Consider the following 17,722-nt stretch of genomic DNA (forward strand, 5'->3'; position numbering starts at 1 on the left):
AAATAACCATTCTCTAGTTTGACTACCAGTCTTCCAGCTGGATCAATTGTTTCAAAGTTTCTTGACTTTATTCTCTCTCATGCATCTGGCTGCCCACACAGGTTTGAATCCCTCAAGGTACCCTTGGAAGAGAGAAGGAAACTCCTGGAAGCAATGGTGGCTTTGTATGAGTTCCAACACAACAGTGATCTGAACGTCCAGTGGATTGCAGAGCACATGCCAAAAGCTTCCTCAAGCAACTATGGCAAGTCCCTGCACACAGCACAGAGCCTGCTGTGGAAACAGAAGGTTAGGCTGTCTTCTCTATTATTTTGGCACTGAGTTCGGGTCCTGGGATGTTTCAGCCACGCAGCTATTTCTGGACCTAGTTAGTGGGACATGTGTCTCAGCTCTATTTAGAGTCTGAAGGGTAAAAGTGAAGGGCAACATAGCTGGATGGTAACATCAGTGTAATTGGGTACCGCTTTATGCAATGGGATCGGGTGCTGGTTGGGGGGGGGTGCGTTTGCCCAGTACTGTGCTGTCTGGCATTTTCTGGGAAGGGGAAGGCATCCAATATTGAATGGAAGAATTGTTTGATGGGACGGGCTTGAGGAGCAGCACAATTCTGTTCTCGTCTAATGGTTGCTAGGTTAGGAATAGCATTGTTTTATATGATCAGAATCAAATATCACCGGCAAATGTCATGAAATTTGTTGTTAAGCAGTAGCAACACATAACAATAAAAACTAAATTACAGTAAGAAGTATATATATATTTTTTGTATACACACTAAAAAGTTAAATTAAGTAAGTAGTGCAAAAAGAGTAAAATTAAAAGTAGTGAGGTAGTGTTCATGGGTTCAATGTCCAATCAGAAATTGGATGGTAGAGGGGTAGAAGCTGTTCCTGAATCATTGGTATGGATGAAAATATTGATTAATTATGGATGAAAGTGATGTTTGTATAGCATCATGCTGGATGATTGGATTCTAGGTTAAGATATATTATATGGGGAATGGTACGCTGTCTGTATATTGGGATGGGTGTAGTGATCACCATCCTGTGCAATGGGCCCCAGCCCCTGCGATTATTATACGGATGCACTTCACCTTCCTCCTTTGCTCTGTGCTTAATTTTTTCTACCCCCACCTCCTCCCCGTGTGTGCTTCAGGCTTGCTACTTGGTCCTCTTTAACCGTGATCCTTTTCCCGGTGCAGGAGCTGCAGGTGGAAGTGAACACCCACAAACAGCAGATCCAGAAGGTGCTGGAGATTGGCAAGCGTATGATCAGCTCCCAGCACCTCATGGCCCAGGGCATCGAGAGCAAGTGCATGGAGCTCCAGACCAGCTGGGAGGGACTGGAGAGGGCCTGTGAAGACAGGAGAAAGAAGCTACAACAATCAGTGCGGTTCCACCAGGTAGGCTGGATCACGGAGAACAAAATGCGATCAGCACAGCCAGTGAGTGAAGTGAAGTGTTCCCTGTACCGTACGAATAGGGCACCAAGTCACTGGTTACCATGGACCTGACCAGTGTGTTTTGGTCCTTGGTACAGTAGAAAATGGGAATGCCGACTGGTCAGTGCTTTGCTGTTGCTCTTTATGAGGAAAGAAGATGAGGTCAGTGATGCAGGGGTTCTACTTTCTACATGTCTAGTCATGGATGAATTCCTTCTTAATGTTGGCTCCATCCATTCCCCTCCTCCACCTACCAATCAACTCCTCCTCAACTGGACCCACCCTATCTCTTGCCAGCTCTTGCTCTCCCCCTCCCCCTTGCCTCATTCAGTCCAGATGAAGGGTCTCAAACCGAAATGTTGACTGTCTACATCCTTCCGCAGATGCAGTCTGACCTGCTGTTTCCCACCCTCATCTTATTCTTGCACCGCTTCCAGCGTCCCCTGTCTCTTGTGTCTTCTCTCTGCATAGCTCTCCCAGGAAGATGAAAAACCCCTGCTCACTCTGATCACCCACCAGTCCCTGTCCCACCTCTTCATACCGGCTTTCCTTCCCCTCCACTCTCAGTCCTGATATAGGATCACACCCTGAAACGTTGACAGTTGCATTCCCCTCCCACACACACTGCTTAACTCACTGAACTCATGCAGCTGTCAGTTTTCTCTTGCAGCATCTGAATTGCAGTATCAGCTGTCTCTTGTGTCTCCCTGCCCATCCAGCTCGATTTAAGCTCCCTTGCAGCAGGTAAACCACCAACTACAAAACCAGTAACCACCACTTTAGAAATCTCTTCTAAACTTCCTCAGGCTGATGAAGTGATAAGTTGCCCACGCAGATACACCCTTCTTGCAACAGCTAGTACACGATGATTCTGAACATGTGCATCTCCCTTCCAGTTGCTCCTGATAACAGTAACTAATACTTTGACATTCATTTAGTTCCTTGCAGATGTTTCAGAGCTGGAAGCCTGGGTTGCAGAAAAACTTCAGCTTGTTTCAAGTGAAGATTATGGGAAGAATGAAGCTATTACTCAGAAGATGGTCAAAAACCATAAAGTAAGTGATGTAAATGACGAGCTACAGGGCCCTATAGTTTCAGAGAGAAGTATGGGACTCTCAGAAAGCAGCTGCTCAAAATAAAAGAAAATAAATATTGAAACATTCCAGTTTGTAAATGTATAGTTTATCTCTTAGCTGATGAATCTTCTGAGGTGGCATTGATAAGAGGCTGTAGGATTCATTCTGTCTTCTCTGTGTGCTTTTACTAGTTTCTATCTGTATCTCTTCTCTTTACCACTTCAGAGAGTTCTTCTCCAGTGTGATGAGAGTGGCTGAGAATTCTGTGGATTTCTCCTATGTTCTGCTAACTTACTGGGGTCATGGACCCTTCTTCTCAGGCACCTCTTCAGACTCAGTACTGATTTGTTCCCACTCTGGTTCTGAGGTGGCTGATGGAGGAAGTACACACTTTACTTTGGATGCAGCAAGAGGCTCGATTGTGTCCTCCTTCTGCAGTTTTTAGTGGGGCCATAAATTCCAGACAAAGACATTCAAGGGGCGTAACACCTTTCTTCTCCATGTTAAGTTGCCATGGGGGCCAGAGATTCCATAAGTTAACAAAAATTTAAGTTGTTTCAAAGAATATCTTTGAAGCATTTTTATAATCACATTGGCTTTTTCAGCCTGATGGTTGAAATACAATGTGTTTTGGCATACGTTACCTCACCTGGGAGAAGTGAACACAAGCAATGTGCAGATTATTGTGCTAGGGGCCCTCAACATACAACCAGGTGTCTGGCAAGTTGCCTGTACAAAGGTACCAAGTCTCCAAGGTAGGGTAATCATTTTCCCAAACTGGGTTTGGAGAAGCATATGGTGAAAGCAGACTGAAATAGCCAAGATGGAAAATGTAGTTTGTGTAGGGCATTGAGGTAATTATTTTTGTTTCAGTAAGAACAGATATGTACTAAAATGCTAAAAGCATACATGTGTAATTACAGCAAATATGACATCATTCTTTTCAAGCCCCTTCAGACAACTTTTATAACACAGAAACATAGAAAACCTACAGCACAATACAGGCCCTTCTTAACCACAGAGTCAACATACACAGCAGCTTTGAGTGTCCTATGGACTCGGACCCCAAGATCCCTCTGATCCTCCACAATGCCAAGAGTCTTACCATTAATACTATATTCTGCCGTCATATTTGACCTACCAAAATGAACCACCTCACACTTATCTGGGTTGAACTCCATCTGCCACTTCTCAGCCCAGTTTTGCATCTTATCAATGTCCCGCTGTAACCTCTGACAGCCCTCCACACTTTGTGGTTGGTAGATTACATGTCCATTGTAAATTGCCCCTGGCGTACAGGTAGGTGATAGGAACATCAAGGGAGAGTTGATAGGTATATGAAAGAGGTCATAGAGGATTGTGAGATTGCTCTGTGCCAGCGCAGGCCAAAGTGGGAACAGCCTCCTTCTATATCAGAAGAAAAATATGAGCAATGTAAAAATTGGCGCTTATTCAGGATTGGATGTTGGAAAGGTTGTATGACAATACAGAGAGCGGAAAAGTAGAGTTGGGTGTTCTTTACCCGCGCGTGATAGCCGACCCCCATGTCCATGAATAATAGTATCTAGTGGAATTGAACTCACTGGAATTCAGAAGAATGAGGGGGATCTCATTGAAACCTATTGAATATTGAAAGGCCTTGATAGGATGTGGAGAGGATGTGGAGAGGATGTTTTAGCCAGAGAGTGGTGAAACTATGGAATTCATTGCCACAGGCAGCTGTGGAGGCCAAGTCATTGGGTGTATTTCAGGCAGAGGTTGATAGATTCTTGACTAGTTGGGGCATGAAGGAATATGGGGAGAAGGCAGGAAATTGGGGATGAGAGGGAAATGGATCAGACATGATGAAATGACGGAACAGACTCGATGGGCCAAATGGCCTAATTCTGCTCCTGTATCTTATGGTCATACAGCCAACGTGTGGTTTTGGAAAGGGAGAACTGAGGTAGAAATTGTTCAGGGAATCCAAGAGGTAATAGATGAGAAGGAAAGTAATTTCTGGAGACTCTTTGCCTATGACTGGATAAATATCAATGAATGATAATTTGGGGAGAATGATACAATCAGCTGTTAAAGGCAACTAATGTTAAGGAGTTTAAAGAGGGCTATTTGGCTGGATAGGATTTCATTCACCATAAGACCTGTTTCAGTGCCATAACAGGGATGGAAACCCAGCTGATGAGGCTCACATTGGTAGATTACAAGGACAAAGACGATTACAAGGACAAGGACAAAGTCAGTAAACACGGAGTGATTACTAAGTGACAGCTTGGTGTGAGCTCCATTAGAGGTGCAGCCAGAAACACAGGTTGACTATTATAGATGAGATACAGTTTGTCATCAAGGGGAAGGGTTGACAGGAGATAATAATCGAATTTAATTTCAGGCATGGTTGAAATTATTTCTGCAAGTTAGTCATAAATTGTGCTCAAGCCACGCCAAGCTTGCTTAGGTCAATTCTGGATTTCTGACATCTACTGTACATCTAAGAAAGGATATACTGGCTTCAGAAGGAGCACCATGAGTTAGGGTCTCATAGGGTTAAGTTGCAAACACGAAACAGGAATAGATCCGTCAGCCCACAATGTTGTGCTGAACTAATTAAACTAGTAATTAAATGCCTAACTAAATGAATTCTTTCTGCCCTTGTCCATAATCTTCCTTTGTATGCATCTATTTAAGCGTCTCTCTATCACATTTGATTTCACTCCGACAGCACATTCCAGTCACCAACCATTCTGTGTCAACAAAAATTGCCCCACACATCTCCTTTGAACTTTTTCTCTTCTCACCTGAAGTGCATACCCTCTAGGATTAGACATTTTCACCATGGGAAAAAGATACCTGCTGCCTTCACCATCTATGCTTCTCATAATTTGATAAAGCTCCAGAAGATCTGTCATTAAACTCTGCCGCTCCAGAGAAAACAACTCAATATATCCTCCAATCCAGGCAGCAGGTGGTAGACCCCCTCTGCACCCTCTCCAAACCCTCCACATCCTTCCTTTAATGGAGCAGAACTCCATATGTAGCAAAACTAGAGTTTTATAAAGCTGCAATATAACTTCTTGATCCTTGAACTCAACACCTCGACTCATAGATGCAAGTATGCCATACACCTTCTTGCCCACACTATCAACCTGTGTAGACACTTTCAGGGAGCTGTGTACTTGGATCCCAAAATCTCTCTCTGCTTCAGCAATGTTAACAGTCTTGACATTGACTGTGTATTATCCTTTTGCATTTGATCTCCCAAAGTGCAATACCTCATATTTCGCCAGATTAAACCCCATCAGTCATTTCTGCACTAATATCTTGTATTCCCTGGAATATTAAAGGACAATTCTATTAGGAGGCTTAGGATTTCAAAAGGAATTGGTTGAATGGTGAAAATCTGTATCATCAGGTGAGGGAGTCTATGACAGGACAATTAGAGTCTGAATGGAGAATAGGTGGATACGGCTCCATCTATCATAGGTAAAGCTCTCCCCACCACTGAGTAGATCTACACGGAGTGCTTTCACAGGAAAGCAGCATCCATCATCAAAGACCCCACCGTCCACAACGTGCTCTCTTCTTGCTGCTGCCATCAGGAAGAAGTTACAGGAACCTTAGGACCCACACCACCAAGTTCAGGAATATTTATTACATCTCAACCATCAGTCTCTTGAATGAGCGGTGGTAACTTTACTCACACCATCAGCGAACTGCTCCCGCAACCTATGCACTCACTTTCAATGACTGTTCATCTCGTTCTCAATATTTATTGCTTATTTATTTATTATTATTATTTATTTTTAAATTCTTTTTTGTATATGCACAGTTTGTTTTCTTTTCAACATTGGTTGTTTGTCCATCCTGTTGGGTGTGGTCTTTCATTGATTCTATTGCGTTGTGTTTCTTGTAAATACTGTGAATGCCTGCAAGAAAATGAATCGCAGCGTTGTATATGGTGACTTTAATCACGTTTATTTTGAACTTCTGGGAGGTACTGTATACCTGAGCCAGATTAATTTCCACTAACCACAATCTCATTGATTGATGGAAGGACCGGAGGGACTGAATAGCTTATGTGCTCATACATAAATGTCAACTATTAACGCTGTGTGAAGTTAAAGTGGTACAGTAAGCATTTTGAACATGTGCTCTGCTCCTCAATCTCTGTAATATGATTGGAAGGTAGCCAGGGTTCATTGTATTGAAGAAATATGTAAATGTGAAGCAGTGATTTGTAAAAGTACAGCTGCAGTCTTTGTACTGATGTAGACTATATGTATGCCGGCAATACCCACCAGGTCAGCACCCGACACGGGAAAAGAGAAGCATGTTAATATCTGTCTGTAACCCTAATGAATGGCCAAGCCCCAACATCAGCCCATCTTTCTTCATCAAATGCTGACAGTCCTGTCTGGTTCTGTGTGGCAGCCATAGTTGAGGCTTTTTGCCATGTTCTCTGAATATCGAACCTGCAGGACACAGCAGGTGTGTGATCTGTCATCAGACCCTGGGCTTACCTCCTGTACCACAGTTGTGCTGGACGTTACAGTATTCCACTACATAATGTAGAAGTCTGACTTCTATCGCGTTCTTTAATCCTCGACTGTCCCCAGGCTCTGGAGGGGCAGATCCAGAACACCTGCGCTCTCGCTGAGGAACTGGGAAGAAATTCGCAGGATCTTCCACTCAGAGGGTTCATCACATTCGACATGGTGGATGAGCCACAGGAGCACCTACGTAAGCAACTGAAGGAGCTGCGAGAGCATTGGATCCTCAGGTATGTCAACGGGGAGCCCACGCATCCTCTTTGCACCTCATGTCTCCTCCCTGATGTAGGGACATACAGCACAGAAAAAGATCCTCTGGCCTACCACATCCATAGTGCTCTTCCCCACACTAAAGTTTCTATGCCCTAGAGATTCAAGTCCAGATGCTTAAGCGTGTGAGAGTACCTGCATCCACTGCCTGATCAGTCAGCACATTCTAGACTCTAACTACTCTCTGGGGAAAAAAAAATCCCTCAAACCCCTCCAAACATACCTCTGACAAACTTTATCTTCATGTCGGAAACATCTCCCCTACAGGAACATAGTTTTTACTACCTCCCCCCCACCCCCCATCACTCTCAGGCCATCCCTCAACATCTTCTGCTCATAAATATCAAACCCAGCCTAATCCGTCTGTCGTTATTTGAAATGCTCCAATCTAGGCAACATCCTGCTGAAACAGAGACATGAGAGACTGCAGATACTGGGATCTGGAGCAAAAAGCAATCTGTGCAAGGAACTCGACAGACTGGGCAGCATCTGTGCAGGGAAATGTCCTGTCAGGCCTGCTCAGATAAAGGGTCTTGACCGAAAATGTAGACTGTCCATTCCCCCCCGCACCCCCCCCCACCACAGATGCCACCAGTTTCTCCAGCAGTTTGTGCTTCTGCTCTAACATCCTGGTAATCTCCTTTGCAGCCTTTCTAGCATAATTACATGCTTCCTGGAGAGCAGCAACCAGAAATACACAATATTCCAGTGTGGCTGAACCAATAAATGTGCCACATACCCTCCTCGCTCTTGTATTCTCTTCCATCGGCAATAATAGCAGGCATACTGCACGTCTTCTTCTACATATTATCCATCTGTGCTGCCAGTTGTAGGACTGATATCTTCAGGTTCCCTCCGTTCTCCAACGTTCGTTGGTCCCTACAATTTACTGTATACGTCCTATACTTGTTTGCCTTCCCAAAGTGCTTCACCTTGCGTTTATTTATTTATCGAGACCACAGTGAGGAATAGGCCCTTCCAAGCACTTCCAGCCCAGCCACCCAGCGATCTTGTAAGTTAACCCTCGCCTAATCACAGGACAATTTACAATGACCAATTAATCTACCAACTGATTCAACTTTGGACTGTGGGAGGAAACCCACTTGGTCACGGGGAGAACGTACAAACTCCTTACAGGCAGAGGTGGGAAATGTACCCCACGTCACTAGTACTGCAAAGCACTGTGCTAACCACTACACTATTGTGCCGTGTTAATTAAATTCTATTTGGCATGGGATCCCCCCATAATTTCCAACTGACCTATGTCATGCTTAAAACAATCCTTTATGCTATCTATAACATCATTAATCTGCAGTTTGAATCATCAGTTTTGACACGTTGCCCTTTTATATAAGTTAACGATGCTCACTACTTCAATTAAACAGCCAGGTCAGTGCTGGATTAGCGACAAAGATAACTTCCCCATAATAAATCACTGTTCTGTGACTTGTAGATAAAACTTTGTGTGCATCAGCTGCGATATTTCTAGAGCCCAGTCACATCTCAAACAGTGTCTATACGCAAGGACACTTCATTTGGAATAGATGTATCGTTGAAATTATGAAGCGAGTTTGATAAGAAGTATGCTCTCAATCCCAGGATGCAGAAGCTGGAAGAGACGCTGGTTTTATACAAATGCCTACGGGAACTGGAGGAACTTGAGGAATGGGTCACACAGCAGCTGCAGGCAGCCAGCTCTGAGGATTATGGAAATGACCATCAGCATGTCCTGGTAAAAATAGTTCTGTACCTATAACTTTGAATGCATTCCCATTACATTTCCCACAGCTCCATCACCACTGAGATTTCTAAATGTTTATTTTCGCCTCCTACTCACCTCAATTTTACTTCCAGTTCCGCTATTTTACATAGGATACGTATCCCAAATGATTTTTTGTAAGAACCATCAACTTTTCTGCCACCTTTGGAAATATGCACTCACTGCTGATGGGTGGTGGGTAGCAAGGGAGATGTAAGGCGCTCCTTTTTACAGACACTGTAAATATTCCCCAGGGTATCACTGTAAATATTCCCCAGAGTATCACTGTAAATGTTCCCCAGGGCATCACTGTAAATATTCCCCAGAGTATCACTGTAAATATTCCCCAGAGTATCACTGTAAATGTTCCCCAGGGCATCACTGTAAATATTCCCCAGAGTATCACTGTAAATGTTCCCCAGGGCATCACTGTAAATATTCCCCAGAGTATCACTGTAAATGTTCCCCAGGGCATCACTGTAAATATTCCCCAGAGTATCACTGTAAATATTCCCCAGGGCATCACTGTAAATATTCCCCAGAGTATCACTGTAAATATTCCCCAGAGTATCACTGTAAATGTTCCCCAGGGCATCACTGTAAATATTCCCCAGGGTATCACTGTAAATGTTCCCCAGGGCATCACTGTAAATATTCCCCAGAGTATCACTGTAAATGTTCCCCAGGGTATCACTGTAAATATTCCCCAGAGTATCACTGTAAATGTTCCCCAGGGCATCACTGTAAATATTCCCCAGAGTATCACTGTAAATATTCCCCAGAGTATCACTGTAAATGTTCCCCAGGGCATCACTGTAAATATTCCCCAGAGTATCACTGTAAATATTCCCCAGAGTATCACTGTAAATGTTCCCCAGGGCATCACTGTAAATATTCCCCAGAGTATCACTGTAAATATTCCCCAGAGTATCACTGTAAATGTTCCCCAGGGCATCACTGTAAATATTCCCCAGGGTATCACCGTAAATGTTCCCCAGGGCATCACTGTAAATATTCCCCAGAGTATCACCGTAAATGTTCCCCAGGGTATCACTGTAAATATTTCCCAGAGTATCATTGTAAATATTCCCCAGACTCCTCCCTGTCATCTTTAACTGCTTTAGTAATGACCTTCCTTCCACAAGCTTGCCAGGTTTTGTTCAATATGCACTTCCAATCGGTATTCCTCAATAAATGAAGTAGGCCATGCCTGCCTAATGCAGGACTTAGGCAACATTCAGGTTGGGCTGAGAAGTAGCACCTGTGCCAAGCAGTGTTTCTAACCTTCTATATGAGTTACTCATTCACATCACCATTGCTGAATTTTCACCATCAATATCCTGGGGTTACCTCTGACCTGACTGGAACAGCTCATAGCTCGTGCAATCACAAGAGCAGCTTAGAGTCTGTGACTCCTCCAGTGAGTGACTCACCTACCTGATCGCAGGAGCCTGGCTAGCATCTACGTAGCGCAAGTCAGGATTGTTGTGAATGCTCGCCATCCAAAGTAAGCCCCAATCGCAGTGAACCATTGTGGACAAAGCAATCCACCCTAAACATTCATTCCCTGCACTTTGGCTTCTGCATGTACTTTCTATAAAATGCACAGCATTTATTGACATGGGCTGTTCCAACAGCATTTCCCAAACCCCGGTCCCTCTTCAGTGTCTCCCACTGAAGTGTACTAGGGTAGCAGTCACATTGAGTCATCTTCATGTTAAACACCATTCTGACTTGGACAAATATTGTTCTTCTTACATCATTGCTGGATCTAAATCTAATCTATTCTAAGTCTTGAAACTCCGTACTCAGTAGTGGGAGGTCCCTTTACCTGAAGAATTGCAATAGTTCATGGAAACAGGCTTACCACCAACAACTGGAAGACAAATAGGAAAGGGTAACAAATATTAACCTTAGCAACAATGGCCAGACTCTGAAAATGTACAGATAACTAGAAATGTGATGAAAATCCAGCCATCACTCCTCTACACAGCTCCATCTCTGCCGATTACTTGCAGTATGGAAGTTTGCCTTCCAGCAGCAAATTAAGTCGAGCCTCAATGATCAGTTAGCTGATAGAGGTGTTTTTGACAATATTAATCAGGTGGCATTTGCTCTCCAATAGTCAGTTTACCATGACTACTTGGCTGCAGAACTTATCATAGCCTTGATCAAAGTCGCTGTCACTTCCAATAATGAAGTGCAAGAGGCCTTGACTGCAACATAGCATGTGACCAATTGTGATATTAAGGACTTCCAATAAATCTGAGATCAATAGGAATTGAGGGGAAAATATTCCGTGCAGAAAGAAATTTATTCATCAGTGTTCCCAGCCCTGGATCACTGAGAATTTCTCTGGTTACTTCTTTGGCCCATCTGTTGGTTCAGCTGTTTCTCCATTGAATTTAAGTCTGTCACAAGTGACATTAATCACTGGTGATTACACTGTCTAGTTCCATTCACGATTCTTCAGTAAGTGAAACAGATTTTATGCTTGGGCCAACAAGGGTCATGGACCATATTCAATATGAGAGACTCTAAGCACTCCCAATTGACAGTCACCACTGTCAATATCCTGGGACTGGTATTGACCTGGAACTTCGCTGGACCAGCTGGTAAATGTGTTCATTACCAGAACAGTTCAGAAGCAGGGTATCCAAAAGTAAGGGATGACATTCCACTTCTTCAAACCCTTTCCGTCTTCTGCAATGTGCAAGTTAAGAATCTGACTGAATATTCTCAAATTGCTTGAAAGAATGCAGCTCCAACCTGGGTGTTCGACATTTATTCAGGATAAAGTCTGTTCATACACCATGCTCCATCACACTTACTATGGCTACATTGTGTTCCATCTACAAAACTCACTGTAATTTCCTGTCAAGACTATGCTAACATTGCATTCCATGGAGCCCTATCCATCAGAAAGACAAGCAACAGGCATTTAGCAAACCCTTTGCAACTTCCCCTCCAAGTCGTACACTGTCATCGCTTGGAAATATTGCACCACTTTTTCATTGTCCTGTTTTTAAATCCAGGAACCTCACCCCCAAAATTCTGAATGGACAGTAAGGGCTGCTCTGCCAGCAACACCCACATTCTGTGAAGGAGTATATATTAAGAGCTTCTCAAAGTTGAGAGTGAATTGTTCCCTCAACTATGAAACCGTGTACGGACAACTTCACAGGCCCTAACTCTGAGCACTAGATTCGTGTCACCCCTGCAAGTCTGTTTTCAGTCAGAAGATGTAATATATTCTGGTTTGACTCCCTGAAAGAAAAGAACAGTTTAGTTTCGAGAAGTCATGAAATTTGGCCCCATCTCCACACACAAGAGTGGCAGGAGCTGGAAAGGAATCAACGGAAAAAATCCCAAATTATCTCAGTGGCAAAGGAGCATTAAGTGTGATTATTGAGGTTGATGCTTCAGAGATTAGTAATTCAGCAGAGATATGTGATCAAGGTCAGCACTCCTTTCTTTTTACTGGTCTGAAAAGGATCAACATGAAAAAACAATGAAGGGTCCATTGTTACATCTGCCCAGTTGATATAAATGTAAAGTTCCGATAACAAGTATAAACATCAAAACAGATGGTAAGATCTAGAAAATAGGAAAAATTGTAAGGAATATGAAAAACAGTGTCAAAAATTACAACTTTATTACAGAAAAGAGGGCAAGCACAGTAACTGGAACGACAACCAAAACAGGACATGGCAAATTATTTTGTCAGAGGAGGTAAAGGAATATCTCACGGGTAATAATATTAAATCGGGGACAGAAACAAACCAAAATTAAGCAAATGACAGCATGAGAAAAGAAATAATGACATTGAAGAGAGACAAGTTCTATGAGCCAGACAGTCTCAATCCCAGAAACACTGCAGATGCCCTAAACATTATCAACTTCCGATTCAAAATTTTTTCCTTTAGATTTTAAAACTGCACAGGTTATTTCCAGGTGGCAGGGTGGAGATATGTCTCTATCAAAGGAGGTGTAAGGTGCTCTTTCACTTGGTTAGCCTGCAGGTCACCCTTGGGCAAAGTTTAGCACCTGTTTGGTACCATTTCCACCCCACCCTGATCAGGGTCACGTGAAGCCCTGGGAGCAGGTGGTGGATGGTCGTATGAGTAACCGGTGCATATCGCAAGTCCTGGTTATGTGACCACTGACGACAGGCAGACAATCTTCGAAGAGTATTGATAATGGCTGGGGTCACCCGTCTTGTAAAGACACTGCCCAGAAGAAGGCAATGGCAAACCACTGCTGTAGAAAAATTTTCCAAGAACAATCTTGGTCATGGAAAGACCATGATCACTCATGTCATACAACATGTCACTTCACTATCATGAAAGAAGCTTGAGAGTGCAAAATGTTTGTTTCATTTGGTGTTTATCTCATATATCCAGATGCCAATTAACTCTCAATAAGAGATCTACTATCCTCAAATGTTCCCACCTGATGAGTTTTTGTGTGGTTTCAAATTTCATTTACCAGCCCCCGCAGTATTCACTGTTAATAAAAATTATGCATCAGGCAGTGTGACAACATCACTTTACTCTGCTGTTTTGCCTTGTTAGCGCCTGAAGGCATTGTTTGAAAATTTCCAGCACCAAGTGGAGGCTGGTGAAGAAAGAATCCAAGGTTGCGAGACCTTAGTGAACACACTCATTGAAAAAGGGCAGCTGGAGTCCGAGGAAGTTGTGCAGAGAAAGAATACGTTGAGGTGAGTATTCTCATGTGAGATGGAAGGAGGTGGTTCAGCCAGGTCTGTGGTGACACACAGAGCAATCCCAGTGCTCCACCAGTTTTCCCAGAAATCTGTTCTCCTGACATTCCCATCAGCTCCTTCAGAACCCATCACGAGGGTCAATCTGTGTTGACCATTTACCCGCACGTCATTGTAAAGTGTGCAGGAAACTGGAGGAAATCCATTCGGTCACAAAGGGGATAAGGTGCAAGCACTACACAGACCAGGGCACTGGAGCTGAGAGTCAGCAGCTCTACGTGCTGTGCTAGTCCGAGCCCCTGAGGGTACTGTGTGATGTCAAAGATAAACGCCCTCCCAGTTCCCTTACAACTTAAGGACCCGGATGGTAGTTTGCCTCCCTGGTGTCAGGGTCTGGGATATTTCTGATCGTGTCCAAGATATCCTGAAGTGGGAGGGTGAGGAGCCAGAGGTCGTGGTACATATAGGTACCAATGACATAGGTAGGAAAAGGGATGAGGTCCTGAAAGGAGAATATAGGGAGCTAGGAAGGGAGTTGAGAAAAAGGACCGCAAAGGTAATAATCTCGGAATTACTGCCTGTGCCACGCAACAGTGAGAGTAGGAATGCGATGAGGTGGAGGATAAATGCGTGGCTGAGGGATTGGAGCAGGGGGCAGGGATTCAAGTTTTTGGATCATTGGGACCTCTTTTGGCGCAGGCGTGACCTGTACAAAAAGGACGGGTTACACTTGAATCCTCGGGGGACCAATATCCTGGCAGGGAGATTAGCAGGGGCTACTGAGGTGACTTTAAACTAGAATGGTTGGGGGGTGGGAATCAAATTAAAGAGGCTAGGTGTGAGGAGGTTAGTTCACAACAGGGGGATGGGAACCAGTGCAGAGAGACAGAGGGGTGTAAAGTGAGGGTAGAAGCAAAAAGTACTAAGGAGAAAAGTAAAAGTGGCAGGCCGACAAATCCAGGGCAAGCATTAAAAAGGGCCACTTTTCAGCATAATTGTATAAGGGCTAAGAGAGTTGTAAAAGAGCGCCTGAAGGCTTTGTGTGTCAATGCAAGGAGCATTCGTAATAAGGTGGCTGAATTGAAAGTGCAGATTGTTATTAATGATTATGATATAGTTGGGATCACAGAGACATGGCTCCAGGATGACCAGGGATGGGAGCTCAACGTTCAGGGATATTCAATATTCAGGAGGGATAGACATGAAGGAAGGGGAGGTGGGGTGGCGTTGCTGGTTAAGGAAGATATTAACGCAATAGAAAGGAAGGACATAAGCCGGGAAGATGTGGAATCGATATGGGTAGAGCTGCGTAACACTAAGGGGCAGAAGACGCTGGTGGGAGTTGTGTACAGGCCACCTAACAGTAGTAGTGAGGTCGGAGATGGTATTAAACAGGAAATTAGAAATGTGTGCAATAAAGGAACAGCAGTTATAATGGGTGACTTCAATCTACATGTAGATTGGGTGAACCAAATTGGTAAAGGTGCTGAGGAAGAGGATTTCTTGGAATGTATGCGGGATGGTTTTTTGAACCAACATGTCGAGGAACCAACTAGAGAGCAGGCTATTCTGGACTGGGTTTTGAGCAATGAGGAAGGGTTAATTAGCAATCTTGTCGTGAGAGGCCCCTTGGGTAAGAGTGACCATAATATGGTGGAATTCTTCATTAAGATGGAGAGTGACATAGTTAATTCAGAAACAAAGGTTCTGAACTTAAAGAGAGGTAACTTTGAAGGTATGAGATGTGAATTAGCTAAGATAGACTGGCAAATGACACTTAAAGGATTGACGGTGGATATGCAATGGCAAGCATTTAAAGATCGCATGGATGAACTACAACAATTGTTCATCCCAGTTTGGCAAAAGAATAAATCAAGGAAGGTAGTGCACCCATGGCTGACAAGAGAAATTAGGGATAGTATCAATTCCAAGGAAGAAGCATACAAATTAGCCAGAGAAAGTGGCTCACCTGAGGACTGGGAGAAATTCAGAGTTCAGTAGAGGAGGACAAAGGGCTTAATTAGGAAGGGGAAAAAAGATTATGAGAGAAAACTGGCAGGGAACATAAAAACTGACTGTAAAAGCTTTTATAGATATGTAAAAAGGAAAAGACTGGTAAAGACAAATGTAGGTCCCCTGCAGACAGAAACGGGTGAATTGATTATGGGGAGCAAGGACATGGCAGACCAATTGAATAATTACTTTGGTTCTGTCTTCACTAAGGAGGACATAAATAATCTTCCAGAAATAGTAGGGGACAGAGGGTCCAGTGAGATGGAGGAACTGAGAGAAATACATGTTAGTAGGGAAGTGGTGTTAGGTAAATTGAAGGGATTGAAGGCAGATAAATCCCCAGGGCCAGATGGTCTGCATCCTAGAGTGCTTAAGGAAGTAGCCCAAGAAATAGTGGATGCATTAGTGATAATTTTTCAAAACTCGTTAGATTCTGGACTAGTTCCTGAGGATTGGAGGGTGGCTAATGTAACTCCACTTTTTAAAAAAGGAGGGAGAGAGAAACCGGGGAATTATAGACCAGTTAGCCTAACGTCGGTGGTGGGGAAACTGCTGGAGTCAGTTATCAAGGATGTGATAACAGCACATTTGGAAAGCGGTGAAATGATCGGACAAAGTCAGCATGGATTTGTGAAAGGAAAATCATATCTGACGAATCTCATAGAATTTTTTGAGGATGTAACTAGTAGAGTGGATAGGGGAGAACCAGTGGATGTGGTATATTTGAATTTTCAAAAGGCTTTTGACAAGGTCCCACACAGGAGATTAGTGTGCAAACTTAAAGCACACGGTATTGGGGGTAAGGTATTGGTGTGGGTGGAGAATTGGTTAGCAGACAGGAAGCAAAGAGTGGGAATAAACAGGACCTTTTCAGAATGGCAGGCGGTGACTAGTGGGGTACCGCAAGGCTCAGTGCTGGGACCCCAGTTGTTTACAATATATATTAATGACTTGGATGAGGGAATTAAATGCAGCATCTCCAAGTTTGCGGATGACACGAAGCTGGGTGGCAGTGTTAGCTGTGAGGAGGATGCTAAGAGGATGCAGGGTGACTTGGATAGGTTAGGTGAGTGGGCAAATTCATGGCAGATGCAATTTAATGTGGATAAATGTGAAGTTATCCACTTTGGTGGCAAAAATAGGAAAACAGATTATTATCTGAATGGTGGCCGATTAGGAAAAGGGGAGGTGCAACGAGACCTGGGTGTCATTATACACCAGTCATTGAAAGTGAGCATGCAGGTACAGCAGGCGGTGAAAAAGGTGAATGGTATGCTGGCATTTATAGCGAGAGGATTCGAGTAGAGCAGGGAGGTACTACTGCAGTTGTACAAGGCCTTGGTGAGACCACACCTGGAGTACTGTGTGCAGTTTTGGTCCCCTAATCTGAGGAAAGACATCCTTGCCATAGAGGGAGTACAAAGAAGGTTCACCAGATTGATTCCTGGGATGGCAGGACTTTCATATGAAGAAAGACTGGATGAACTGGGCTTGTACTCGTTGGAATTTAGAAGATTGAGGGGGGATCTGATTGAAATGTATAAGATCCTAAAGGGATTGGACAGCCTAGATGCAGGAAGATTATTCCTGATGTTGGGGAAGTCCAGAACGAGGGGCCACAGTTTGAGGATAGCGGGGAAGCCTTTTAGGACCGAGATTAGGAAAAACTTCTTCACACAGAGAGTGGTGAATCTGTGGAATTCTCTGCCACAGGAAACAGTTGAGGCCAGTTCATTGGCTATATTTAAGAGGGAGTTAGATATGGCCCTTGTGGCTACGGGGGTCAGGGGGTATGGAGGGAAGGCTGGGGCGGAGTTCTGAGTTGGATGATCAGCCATGATCATAATGAATGGCAGTGCAGGCTCGAAGGGCCGAATGGCCTACTCCTGCACCTATTTT

At 43.8% G+C, this 17,722-nt stretch overlaps 1 protein-coding gene across 1 annotated transcript in view; it reads left to right on the forward strand.

Moving 5' to 3' along the window:
* The window catches only part of sptbn5 (spectrin, beta, non-erythrocytic 5), a 279,715-nt gene that overhangs the window by 65,915 nt on the left and 196,078 nt on the right, over positions 1-17,722 (forward strand). The window contains exons 25-30 of the mRNA XM_072264468.1: positions 102-288; positions 1,199-1,399; positions 2,377-2,493; positions 7,125-7,288; positions 8,928-9,060; positions 13,662-13,807. Coding sequence (XP_072120569.1) covers positions 102-288; positions 1,199-1,399; positions 2,377-2,493; positions 7,125-7,288; positions 8,928-9,060; positions 13,662-13,807 — 948 coding nt within the window. The remainder of the gene's footprint in view (positions 1-101; positions 289-1,198; positions 1,400-2,376; positions 2,494-7,124; positions 7,289-8,927; positions 9,061-13,661; positions 13,808-17,722) is intronic.

Source organism: Mobula birostris, chromosome 1, assembly GCF_030028105.1.
Source record: "Mobula birostris isolate sMobBir1 chromosome 1, sMobBir1.hap1, whole genome shotgun sequence".
Classification (NCBI taxonomy): domain Eukaryota; kingdom Metazoa; phylum Chordata; class Chondrichthyes; order Myliobatiformes; family Myliobatidae; genus Mobula; species Mobula birostris.